General features: G+C 49.9%; 1 protein-coding gene and 1 long non-coding RNA gene across 2 annotated transcripts in view; both read right to left on the bottom strand.

The window, feature by feature from the left end:
* The window catches only part of LOC147097731 (uncharacterized), a 43193-nt gene that overhangs the window by 8631 nt on the left and 21148 nt on the right, over positions 1-13414 (bottom strand). Inside the window, exons 5-6 of the mRNA XM_085971427.1 lie at positions 8154-8228; positions 1803-1865 (exon numbers count right to left, since the gene is read on the bottom strand). Coding sequence (XP_085827553.1) covers positions 1803-1865; positions 8154-8228 — 138 coding nt within the window. The remainder of the gene's footprint in view (positions 1-1802; positions 1866-8153; positions 8229-13414) is intronic.
* Positions 9061-12327, bottom strand: LOC147097732 (uncharacterized). The gene is made up of 3 exons (XR_015074332.1): positions 12263-12327; positions 10678-10740; positions 9061-9649 (listed from the first exon to the last, which is right to left on the bottom strand). It is a non-coding gene; the product is annotated as an uncharacterized LOC147097732 (long non-coding RNA).

The following is a 13414-nucleotide window of genomic DNA, read 5'->3' on the forward strand; positions in this document are numbered from 1 at the left end:
TCTATAGAATTGCAAGATCTTCCTCTTCATCCAACTGACAGTATCGCTCTACCTCAGGACTGCACTGGAGTGTCAGCCCAGATGGTCCCCTTCAACCCTAATCTGGGGCTTCAATCCACAACCTTCTGCCTCAACTGAGCTAGACTAGAACCTGCTGTCATTTTGGGCTTCCCTTCCCCACTGGGTGCAGGCCAAGTAGAGATGGCGTTGTGTCTGGCGGGATTATTAGTAAGGCTGGTCAGGCTCTTTGATCCTTTCGGCTACCGCCGACGTCAAGTGCTGACTCAATGAGTTGCCTCCTTCTCCCTCTGCCCCAGCCCGAGTGTCCTGATAGGGAATGACTAACCCTACCAACTGCCCCAACCAAGAGTGAAGAACGGTGTAGCCCGGATTTTAACTGAACCGCACCAGAGGGAACACAGTGGGTTTGGGTCAGGTGCTCACTTTACACACTGCCCAATTTTATTGACTTATATCTGTGGAAGATTCCCAAAGAGACAAGTATATTACGACCACCGGACGTCCCAAAGCACTTTACAGCCAATTAAGTACTTTTTTTTTTGAAGTGTAGTAACTGCTGTAATGTAGGAAAAAGCAGCTGCCAATTTACACACAGCAAGCTCCCACAAACAGCAATGTAAAAATGGCCAGATAATCTTTAGTGATGCTTGAGGGATAACTATTGACCATGACACTGGAGATAACTCCCCTGCTCTTCTTCAAAATAGTGCCATGGGATCTTTTACGTCCACCCGAGAGAGCAGACGGGGCCTCGGTTTAACGTCTCATCCGAGCGATGGCACTTCCGACAGTGCGGCACTCCCTCAGTAATGCCCCTCCGACAGTGCAGCACTCCCTCAGTACTGCCCCTCCGACAGTGCAGCGCTCCCTCAGTACTGCCCCTCCGACAGTGCAGCGCTCCCTCAGTACTGCCCCTCCGACAGTGCAGCGCTCCCTCAGTACTGCCCCTCCGACAGTGCAGCGCTCCCTCAGTACTGCCCCTCCGACAGTGCAGCGCTCCCTCAGTACTGCCCCTCCGACAGTGCAGCACTCACTCAGTACTGACCTTTAAGGGTATGCACGGCCCATTCACAATACCATGCCTGTGCGCATTTTCCTATTTCGAAGCCAGTCAGCCGACTGCGAGGGAGCTGTAGAGCGCAGCACCGCCACACAGCTCAAAGGGAGCATTGGTCACTGTTGTAATGTATGAAATGAGGCAGACAATTTCAGCACAAACAGCAATGAGATAACGATCAGATAATCTGTTCCGTTGAGCAAGGGATAAATATTGGCCAAGACACCGGGGAGAACTCTCCTGCTCTTCTTCAAATATGCCATGGGATCTTTTATGTCCAACTGAGAGAGCAGACGGGGCCTCAGTTTAACGTCTCATCCGAAAGACGGCACCTCCGACAGTGCGGCGCTCCCTCAGTACTGCCCCTCCGACAGTGCGGCGCTCCCTCAGTACTGCCCCTCCGACAGTGCTGCGCTCCCTCAGTACTGCCCCTCCGACAGTGCGGCGCTCCCTCAGTACTGCCCCTCCGACAGTGCGGCGCTCCCTCAGTACTGCCCCTCCGACAGTGCAGCGCTCCCTCAATACTGCCACTCCGACAGTGCAGCACTCCCTCAGTACTGCACTGGGAGTGTCAGCCTAGATTTTGTGCTCAAATCTCTGGAGTGGGACTATGAACACACAACCTTCTGACTCAGAGGTGAGGCTGCCACCCACTGATCCACAGCTGAAATTTGTAAAGAACGTCATTCGCAAGGAATACAGGATAGAATCCTAGGCTACTCACCACTGAAGTTCAGTTGCTTAACAATATTACTTATTTCTTCCACTTTTTTACAATTTGCAGAATCTGGAAGGAATAAACAGATTAGAGGATATTATTCTCACACAAACATTCTCTCAATTCCCTCAATCATTCATTAAGTCCCAGCAGAGCTGAAGCCAATAAGGACCTTAATTAAAAAAACACTGAGTAAGAGAGCCAATAGAGGGTTGGAATCCAAGTCTCGGTTGCCATGTTTACATTCCAGACATAGGGTAAAAAGTAAAGAAAGAGCTTGCATTACATACAGCACCTTTCACCACCTCAGGACGTCCCAAAGTGCTTTATAGCCAATGTTATAGCCAATGAAGTTCTATTGAAGTGTAGTCACTGTCAATGGTCCCTTTAATTTTTCTTGGGGTGTGTGGCCCCTTTAAGGGTCTGCGCAGCCCATTCACAATACCGTACCTGCGCGCATTTTCCTATTTCGAAGCCAGTGAGCCAACTGCGAGGGAGCTGTAGAGCGCAGCACCGCCAAGCAGCTCAAAGAGAGCATTGGTCACAGTTGAAATGTGTGAAATGAGGCAGACAATTTCAGCACAAACAGCAATGAGATAACGATCAGATAATCTGTTCCGTTGATCAAGGGATAAATATTGGCCAAGATTCCAGGGAGAACTCCCCTGCTCTTCTTCAAATACGCCAGGGGATCTTTTACGTCCAACTGAGAGAGCAGATGGGGCCTCCGTTTAAAGTCTCATCCGAAAGACGGCACCTCCGACAGTGCAGCACTCCCTCAGTACTGCCCCTCCGACAGTGCGCCACTCCCTCAGTACTGCCCCTGTGACAGTGCGGCACTCCCTCAGTACTGCCCCTGTGACAGGGCAGCGCTCCCTCAGTACTGCCCATCCGACAGTGCGGCGCTCCCTCAGTACTGCTCCTCCGACAGTGCGGCGCTCCCTCAGTACTGCCCCTCCGAAAGTGCGGCACTCCCACAGTATTGCCCCTCGGACGGTGCGGCGCTCCCTCAGTACTGCCCCTCCGACAGTGCGGCGCTCCCTCAGTACTGCCCCTCCGACAGTGCGGCGCTCCCTCAGTACTGCCCCTCCGACAGTGCGGCGCTCCCTCAGTACTGCCCCTCCGACAGTGTGGCGCTCCCTCAGTACTGCCCCTCCGACAGTGCGGCACTCCTTCAGTGCTACACTGGGAGTGTCAGCCTAGATTTTTGTGGGATTTGAACCACACAATCTGGCTCAGGGGCGAGAGTGCAACCCACTGAGCCGGTGGAAGGGAGGGAGTGATAGGTTCGGGAGTGGGAATATCACCACGGGAATGACTTACCGCTTTGTTTCATTGCTGAAGATGCCTCTGTTGGTGCCGGTGTTTTGGGATTAACTTCTGATACTGTTGAAACAAAAAGGCGATTCCAAATTATTTCCAGAAGGAAAAGCGTAGCAATAATTTTCACAAATGAAATAGGTTGACAGGCAGATGAAGGCTATTGATCATCAACAACAACAACAACTTTTATTTATATAGCGCCTTTAATGTAGTAAAACGTCCCAAGGTGCTTCACAGGAGTATTATAAGACAAAAATTTGACACCGAGCCACATGAGATATTAGGGCAGGTGACCAAAAGCTTGGTCACAGAGGTGGGTTTTAAGGAGCATCTTAAAGGAGGAGAGAGAGGTGGAGAGGTTTAGCGAGGGAATTCTGGAGCTTAGGGCCCAGGCAGCTGAAGGCACGGCCACCAATGGTTGAGTGATTATAATCAGGGATGCTCAAGAGGGCAGAATTAGAGGAGCGCAGATATCTCGGGGGGTTGTGGGGCTGGAGGAGGTTACAGAGATAGGGAGGGGCGAGGCCATGGAGGGATTTGAAATGGGCGAACGGGACTTGGTGCGAGTTAGAACACGGGCAGCCGAATAAGGACCTCAATTAAAGAAACGCTGAGTAAGAGAGCCAATAGAGGGTTGGAATCCAAGTCTAGGTTGCCATGTTTACATTCCAGACATAGGGTAAAAAGTAAAGAAAGAATTTGCATTACATACAGCACCTTTCACCACCTCAGGACGTCCCAAAGCGCTTTATAGCCAATGTTATAGCCAATGAAGTTCTATTGAAGTGTAGTCACTGTCAGTTGTCCCTTTAATTTTTCTTGGGCTGCACGGCTCCTTTAAGGGTCTGCGTGGCCCATTCACAATACCGTGCCTGCGCGCATTTTCCTATTTCGAAGCCGGTGAGCCGGCAGCGAGGGAGCTGTAGAGCGCAGCACCACCACGCAGCTCAAAGGGAGCATTGGTCACTGTTGTAATGTATGAAATGAGGCAGACAATTTCAGCACAAACAGCAATGAGGTAACGATCAGATAATCTGTTCCGTTGATCAAGGGATCAATATTGGCCAAGATTCCAGGGAGAACTCCCCTGCTCTTCTTCAAATACACCATGGGATCTTTTATATCCAACTGAGAGAGCAGACGATGCCTCGGTTTAACATCTCATCTGAAAGACAGCCCCTCCAACAGTGCAGCGCTCCCTCAGTGCTGCCCCTCCAACAGTGCGATGTTCCCTCAGTACTGCCCCTCCGACAGTGCAGCGCTCCCTCAGTACTGCCCCTCCAACAGTGCGACGTTCCCTCAGTACTGCCCCTCCGACAGTGCGGCGCTCCCTCAGTACTGCCCCTCCGACAGTGCAGCGCTCCCTCAGTACTGCCCCTCCAACAGTGCGACGTTCCCTCAGTACTGCCCCTCCGACAGTGCGGCATTCCCTCAGTACTGCCCCTGTGACAGTGCGACATTCCCTCAGTACTGCCCCTCCGACAGTGCGGCATTCCCTCAGTACTGCCCCTCCGACAGTGTAGCGTTCCCTCAGTACTGCCCCTCCGACAGTGCGGCGCTCCCTCAGTACTGCCCCTCCGACAGTGCGGCGCTCCCTCAGTACTGCCCCTCCGACAGTGCAGGGCTCCCTCAGTACTGCCCCTCTGACAGTGCGGCGCTCCCTTAGTACTGCCCCTCCGACAGTGCGGCGCTCCCTCAGTACTGCCCCTCCGACAGTGCGGCGCTCCCTCAGTACTGCCCCTCCGACAGTGCGGCGCTCCCTCAGTACTGCCCCTCCGACAGTGCGGCACTCCCTCAGTACCACACTTGAAGTGTCAGCCTAGATTTTTGTGGGACTTGAACCATACAATCTGACTCGGGGGCGAGAGTGCGACCCACTGAGCCGGTGGAAGGGAGGGAGTGATAGGTTCGGGAGTGGGAATATCACCACGGGAATGACTTACCACTTTGTTTGATTGCTGAAGATGCCTCTGTTGGTACCGGTGTGTTGGGATTAACGTCTGATGCTGTTGAAACAAGAAGGCGATTCCAAATTATTTCCAGAAGGGAAAGCGTGGCTATAAATAACGCAAATGAAATAGGTTGACAGGCAGATGAAGGCCATCTATCATCAACAACAACAACAACTTGTATTTATATAGCGCCTTTAACGTAGTAAAATGTCACAAGGCGCTGCACAGGTGCATTGTAAGACAAAAATTTGACACCGAGCCACATAGGGATAAATTAGGGCAGGTGACCAAAAGCTTGGTCAAAGAGGTTGGTTTTAAGGAGCGTCTTAAAGGAGGAAAGAGAGGCAGAGAGGTTTATGGAGGGAATTCCGGAGCTTTAAGCCTAGGCAACAGAAGGCACGGCCGCCAATGGTGGAGCGATTATAATCAGGGATGCTCAAGTGGGCATAATTAGAGGAGCGCAGATATCTCGGGGGGGGTTGTGAGGCTGAAGAAGATTACAGAGATAGGGAGGGGCAAGGCCGTGGAGGGATTTAAAAACAAGGATGAGAATTTTGAAATCGTGACGTTGCCGGACCGGGAGTACAGGGGGTGATGGGATAACGGGACTTGGTGCGAGTTAGGACACGGGCAGCCGAGTTTTGGATGACCTCAAGTATACGGAGGGTAGAATGTAGGCAGTTAAATTGAATTCCTCAAATAATAAAAAAACATTAAATGTCAAAAATCTAAACATGCTGAGAGATTCACACTTAGAATTCCAGTGGGCTCCAAATTGTGAGCAGATGCATCACATCAAGTGTGAAGAATCAAAAGTTCCAGGGTTGTTTTGCACAGAAAATAATTCCCAAGTGTTCATCCTCTTTATAAATCACTGCTGCTTCTAACTGGGCTTTTCCGGGCTGGAATGATGGGCAGACCGGAAGCCTTAGGTTACGATAAGTGTGAGCGTGCTGGTTAGTTCCCTCAGTAACCCCTAGATGGCACCTTCACTTGTTTTTTTCCTTTTGCTAATTGTTACTAGTTTCTCCTGTGTTTATTACTTAACTGCCTTTCATCAGGTTTATTGGTTTCACCTGTTTTTGCTTGTATTTAAGTTCTGTGGTTTCTTCCCTCTGTGCTCAGTCTTGACAAGCCGTTTGCCTAGTGGTAGCTTGTCTTGAGCTCCTATGTTTGTAACTGTTGACCTGTGTGATTCTAGTAAAGTACTTTTATTTAAGACTGCATACCTGCTTCTCGCCTCATCTGTCTGCACTTGGGTCCAGAACCAGCCTCGCCCTGACAGCAAGACTGCCCAGCTGGTTGTCCAGCATGTCTTCCGCCTCCATGGCTTGCCCCTGGATGTCGTCTCTGACCGTGGTCCCCAGTTCTCATCCAGGTTCTGGAAGGCTTTTTGTTCCCTCCTGGGCACTTCCGTCAGTCTCTCCTCTGGGTTCCACCCACAGTCTAACGGCCAGACTGAGAGAACCAACCAAGATCTGGAGAGGGTGCTAAGAAGCTTTGTGTCCTCCCAGCCTTCCACCTGAAGCAAGTATCTGGTCTGGGCGGAGTACGTGCACAATACCCTTCAGAGCTCCTCCACTGGCCTCTCACCTTTCTAATGTCAATATGGCTTCCAACCGCCACTCTTCCCTGAACAGGAGAGGGAGGTAGGAGTCCCGGCTGCCCAGGGGTTCGTCCAACACTGCCGCCGTACCTGGAGGAGGGTCCGATCCGCCTTGCAGCTCGCTTCTTCTCGGCAGAAAGTGCAGGCTGACCGACACCATCGCCAAGCTCCTCGGTTCCGGACCGGACAGAAGGTCTGGCTGTCTACCCGGAATCTTTCGCTCCATGTGGAGCCCCGCAAGTTGGCTCCCGGGTTCATCGGACCTTTTAGGATTTTGGAAAAAGTAAACCCTGTGGCCTACCGGCTCCTCCTTCCTCGGTCGATGAAGATACATCCCACGGTTCATGTCTCTCACCTCAAGCCGGTACTTACCAGTCCCTTGGTTCCTGCTTCCAGCCCTCCCCCCCCGCCCTGCATGATTGACGGTCAGCATGCCTACACTGTCCGTCGCCTCCTTGATAGTCGCCGGGTTAGGAGGAGCATTCAATACCTGGTCGACTGGGAGGGTTATGGTCCTGAAGAGCGTTCCTGGGTTCCAGCCCGGGACATTTTGGATCCTGAACTCATCAGGGATTTTTGCCATCGCCACCCTGATCATCCAGGAGGAATGTCAGGAGCCGTTCCTAGGGGAGGGGGTCCTGTGAGGGTGCCAGTTAGTTCCCTCAGTAACCCCTAGATGGCACCTTCGCTTGTTGTTTTCCCTTTGCTAATTGTTACTAGTTTCTCCTGTGTTTATTACTTAACTGCATTTCATCTGGTTTATTGGTTTCACCTGTTTTTGCTTGTACTTAAGTTCTGTGGTTTCTACCCTCTGTGCTCAGTCTTGACAAGCCGTTTGCCTAGTGGTAGCTTGTCTTGGGCTCCTATGTTTGTAACTGTTTACCTGTGTGATTCTACGAAAGTACTTTTATTTAAGACTGCATACCTGCTTCTCGCCTCGTCTGTCTGCACTTGGGTCCAGAGCCAGCCTCGCCCTGACAGACAAGCCCCTGTCCCGCATTTGTCCAAAACGTCCCACAGAGGCCATTTATCCCCTTGAGTCTGCTCCGCCATTCAATGAGATCAGTGCTTATACTCAAACACCTTTCAAGGTGGAGGAGGTGAGGTGATCGTGGAGGGGAGCAGGGACAGAACGTGACCTGAAACCCTGGTGCCCAGAACTGGTCTCCTTCCTATTATCTGTTGAGACCAACCTGGCCACAAACACAACTTTTCAGTAGCAATATGTCGTAGAATTTACAAAGAAGGTGTTCGGCTCCTGGTTTCCACGTGATGAATGCAGCGTCAGAGCCAGCCCGTTGGGAGGGAGGCACCATGAAACGGAGACAGGGACCTCCTTAGAGAGACGGAGAGGGAACAGAGGCTGAGGGAGAGCAGGTCTGTCCTCACTCCCCGCTTGACCAGAGAATGGCGGAGAGCTTGGGGAGACTTAACCAAAAAAAACCGCAACTTACAGAAATGATTTCAGTAACTTACTTGTGTCTTGAATCTTGGTCGGTGCGGTCGGTTCTTTGGTCGGCTCCTGCTTCATTTCTGTGCCTAACGCTGAGACTGAAAGACAGATTGAAATGACCGCTGTCATCAAAAAAACAGCAGCTGAACGTCAAAAACAGAAGAATTTTGGGGGAGAAGTTCGGTGGGTTAGCGCCTCCTGTTAAGGCCCCGGGAGGGGGCGATAACGAGGCGCTAATGACTTGCCGCCCGGGTACGGCGAGATGAGCGACTCCCACTAACTTGGCCAACAGGTTTGCGCCAGTGCTAAAACCTTGCGCCTCCATCTCCTGCGCCCGGAGACGGTGACATCATGGGTGTGCGCATCGCCCCGGCAGCGCCCCGGACCCGAACTTCGGCTCCGTCCCATTGCAGCACCACCGGGCGACGACAGCGACAGCTGCAGGAGGCGTTGTTCGGGAGGCCGGGCGCTTCGGGGGGTCGGGGGGGAGGGCGGGAGTTCAAGGGGAGGTTGCTGAGGTAAGGAGCAAAATTTCTAAAAAAAATTTTGAGCAATTTCTTCCAATTCTCCTGGGCCGCGATCGATCGGCCCGGCGCTCTGCTGGAGAGCGCGGGGCTGGTCAGGCCGAAATGCGGCCGCCGTCAGGGAACCAGCTCACTGGTCCCAGTGCAGAGCCTCCAGCGACGGCCCCTTCGCTTTAAGGGAGGGAAGGAGCCTCGGATCACGGCAGCGCTGCACCACTCCCGCCCCGGCCAGCGTCCTGTAGCGAAACTCCAATGTCGTGAAAGCTGGAAATCATTAGTGCCTGGCGCTATGTTTCCCAGCTTTCAAAAGTTACCACTCCCCCCCAAAACGGGGCGATAATGAATTTCTCCCCCTTTAAGTCAACCATTTTCAGGAAGAGTGACGAAAAAAATGTTTAGGATTTATCAGCTTTTATTTCGGATGCAATCATCACTCACACCTCACTCCTTATTTTATTGATCAACCTTGACAATTCTCCAAAGGCAGTCAAAGGAATCGCCGCGGTTTATAACATGTTTACACCATCTCTCATTTCAAAAAAAAAAACCCCACTTGGAACCAGTATTGAAGGAAATAAACTTTCACGTCAGACCCCAGTCAAGGAAGCCTCAGAATATTTCTTCTGAGGGAAGATGAAACTTTGTGCAGGTTGCATTTCAGCAGCTTCTTTGGTATTTGTCATTTTTACTTATTCATTCGTGAGATGTGTGCATCGCTGGCAAGGCCGGCATTTATTGCCCGTCCCTAGTTGCCCTCGAGAAGGTGGTGGTGAGCCGCCTTCTTGAACCGCTGCAGTCCGTGTGGTGAAGGTGCTCCCACGGTGCTGTTAGGGAGGGAGTTCCAGGATTTTGACCCAGCGACGATGAAGGATCGGCCGATATACTTCCAAGTTAGGATGGTGTGTGAGTTGGAGGGGAACTTGGAGGTGGTGGTGTTCCCATGCGCCTGCTGCCCTTGTCCTTCTAGGCGGAAGAGGTCGCGGGTTTGGGAGGTGCTGCCGAAGAAGAAAAACTTCTTTGGAGACAAGCAGCAAATAAACAAATCTGTGCAGCTGGAACTCTCAGAAACCAACAGCTCAATTTTAACGTTTTTCTACCTCAAAGGTTGTACACAACAGACAATGGGAGCTAGCAAGATCTGATTGGTGCCAGTCCCACTGCCCAACATACCTCATCTGACTAGAGATATCAGTCCCACCCTCCGGCGATCTGACTGGTTAATCCGGACAACCTCCAACACCAGTGGGAGATGGTGGATTTTCTTGTCCAACTCTGACACCTAGGTTGAAACACTGCCTGCTTAAAAAACTAATAGTTGCATGGTTTATAACTGAAGTGGAACCCTTCAGTAAAATTACATCCTATTCTTGCACCTTGCCATCTATAATTCCAAATGGTCAAATTAAGCGAATTAATCTTGAAGTGTATAATGAATATTGAAAGAGATTGTGAGTCACCTTTATCATTGCTACTGTTCACTTTCGCATCTCTGTCTTTCTGTCTGAGATTTAATGCTGAAAGGTGACATGAGTTTACACATTGTTATCCTCTGTGAACATACTACTGTACATGGATTTGCATCTTAGTGCCAGGGCTGAGGGAGTGCTGCACTGCCAGAGGTGCCGTGTTCCAGGTGAGACGTTAAACCGAGGCCCCGTCTGCCCTCTCAGGTAGGGGTAAAAGGACCCGCGGCCACTATTCGAAAAAGAGCAGGGGAGCCCTCCCCGGGTGTACTGGCCAAACATTTATCCTTAAACCAATACCACTAAAAAACAAACATTTATCTCATCGCTGTTTCTGGGCTCCTGCTGTGCACCAATTGGTTGCCGCGTTTCCTCCATTCGGTGTCGGAGCCAGTCCATTGAGAGGGAGGCACCATGAAACGGAGACAGAGACCTCCTTAGAGAGACGGAGAGGGAACAGAGGCTGAGGGAGAGAAGGTCTGTCCTCCCTCCCCGCTTGGCCAGAGCTTGGGGAGACTTAACCAAAAACACAACTTACAGAAATGATTTCAATCACTTACTGTTAACTTGATTGGTGGACAGTTGGGACAGCTCCTGTTTCAATGCTGCTCTGAACGCTGAGACTGAAAGACAGATCGAAATGACCTCCGTCATCAAATAAACAGCAGCTGAACGTCAAAAACAAAAGACTTTGAGGCAACCATTTTCTTACACTGTGACCAGCCGTATTTTTAAGGTGTTTCAGCCTTTATTTCACTGTATGTTGTGGAGAGATAGATTACTCTGTACTTCTACCGATGGAATTAAATGTCTTGTGGGACTTTGGAAAGTCTCCATGGAATGTGGAAAGCTCTTTTTATCGTAATTTAATAAATTCTGAATGAATCCACTTTGTATTGCGAAAGAAAAGCTATGATTTCTAGACAACTATGTTAGGTAAACCATGGTGATTGGCTCAAATAATACATGAACTAGATTGATTCCTGGGATGAGAGGGTTGTCCTATGAGGAGAGATTGTGTAGAATGGGCCGATACTCTCTGGAGTTTAGAAGAATGAGAGGTGATCTCATTGAAACATACAAGATTCTGAGGGGGATTGACAGGGTAGATGCTGAGAGGTTGTTTCCCCCTGGCTGGAGAGTCTAGAACTAGGGGTCACAGTCTCAGGATAAGGGGTCGGCCATTTAAGACTGAGATGAGGAGGAATTTCATCACTCAGAGGGTTGTGAATCTTTGGAATTCTCTGCCCCAGAGGGCTGTGGATGTTCAGTCGTTGAGTATATTCAAGGCTGAGATCAATAGATTTTTGGACTCTAGGGGAATCAAGGGATATGGAGATTGGGCGGGAAAGTGGAGTTGAGGTCGATGATCAGCCATGATCTTATTAAATGGCGGAGCAGGCTCGAGCGACCGTATGCCCTACTCCTGCACTTATTTCTTATGTTCTTAACTAAAAAATGACCAATCAAAACCCATCCCCATTCACTAAATAATTGAGATAAAGCTACAGTCAATAATGATCAAAAGCCAACTGAAGGGGTTTGATAGGGTAGACGTAGAGAAGATGTTTCTACTTGTGGGGGAGACCAGAACTAGGGGCCATAAATATAAGATAGTCACTGAGAACACGGACAGCAGCGGTTCAAGGAGGCGGCTCACCACCACCTTCTCAAGGGCAAGTAGGGATGGGCAATAAATGATGGCCTTGCCAGCGACGCCCACATCCCAGGAATGAATTTAAAAAATGTTTCCACTTGTGGGAGGGACCAGAGCTAGAGGCCATCAATATAAGACAGTCACTAATAAATCCAATAGGGAATTCAGGAGAAACTTCTTTACCCAGAGAGTGGTGAGAATGTGGAACTCGCTGCCACAGGGAGTGGTCGAGGTGAATAGCACAGATGGAATTTAAGGCGAAGCTCAATTAAACGCATGAGGGCGAAAGGAATAGAAGGTTATGTTGCTAGGGTGGGAGGGAGGCACCATGAAACGGAAACAGAGACCTCCTTAGAGAGACGGAGAGGGAACAGAGGCTGAGGGAGAGAAGGTCTGTCCTCACACCCCGCTTGGCCAGAGAATGGTGGAGAGCTTGGGAAGACTTAACCAAAAAAACACAACTTACAGAAATGATTTCAATCACTTACTGTTAACTTGGTTGGTGGACAGTTTGGACAGCTCCTGTTTCATTTCTGCTCTGAACGCTGAGACTGAAAGACAGATCGAAATGACAACCGTCATCAAATAAACAGCAGCTGAATGTCAAAAACAAAAGACTTTGAGGCAACCATTTTCTTAAACTGTGACCAGCCGTATTTTTAAGGTGTTTCAGCCTTTATTTCACTGTATGTTGTGGAGAGATAGATTACACTGTACTTCTACCGATGGAATTAAATGTCTTGTGGGACTTTGGAAAGTCTCCATGGAACGTGAAAAGCTCTTCGTATTGTAACTTAATAAATTCTGAATGAATCCACTTTGTATTGCGAAAGAAAAGCTATGATTTCTAGACAACTATGTTAGGTAAACCATGGTGATTGGCTCAAATAATACATGAGCTAGATTGATTCCTGGGATGAGAGGGTTGTCCTATGAGGAGAGATTGAGTAGATTGGGCCGATACTCTCTGGAGTTTAGAAGAATGAGAGGTGATCTCATTGAAACATACAAGATTCTGAGGGGGATTGACAGGGTAGATGCTGAGAGATTGTTTCCCCTGGCTGGAGAGTCTAGAACTAGGGGGCATAGTCTCAGGATAAGGGGTCGGCCATTTAAGACTGAGATGAGGAGGAATTTCTTCACTCAGAGGGTGGTGAATCTTTGGAATTCTCTGCCCCAGAGGGCTGTGAATGCTCAGTCGTTGAGTATATTCAAGGCTGAGATCGATAGATTTTTGGACTCTAGGGGAATCAAGGGATATGGAGATCGGGCGGGAAAGTGGAGTTGAGGTCGATGATCAGCCATGATCTTATTGAATGGCGGAGCAGGCTTGAGGGGCCGAATGGCCGACTCCTGCTCTTATTTCATATGTTCTTATGTTCTTAACTAAAAGATGACCAATCAAAAACCATCCCCATTCACTAAATAATTGAGATAAAGCTACAGTCAATAATGATCAATGACCAGCTGAAGGGGTTTGATAGGGTAGACGTAGAGAAGATGTTTCTACTTGTGGGGGAGACCAGAACTAGGGGCCATCAATATAAGATAGTCACTCAGAACACTGACTGCAGCGGTTCAAGGAGGCGGCTCACCACCACCTTCTCAAGGGCAAGTAGGGATGGGCAATAAATGATGGC

The sequence above is a fragment of the Somniosus microcephalus genome, chromosome 31, assembly GCF_052327205.1.
Source record: "Somniosus microcephalus isolate GS21.2 chromosome 31, FLI_Smic_1.0, whole genome shotgun sequence".
Classification (NCBI taxonomy): domain Eukaryota; kingdom Metazoa; phylum Chordata; class Chondrichthyes; order Squaliformes; family Somniosidae; genus Somniosus; species Somniosus microcephalus.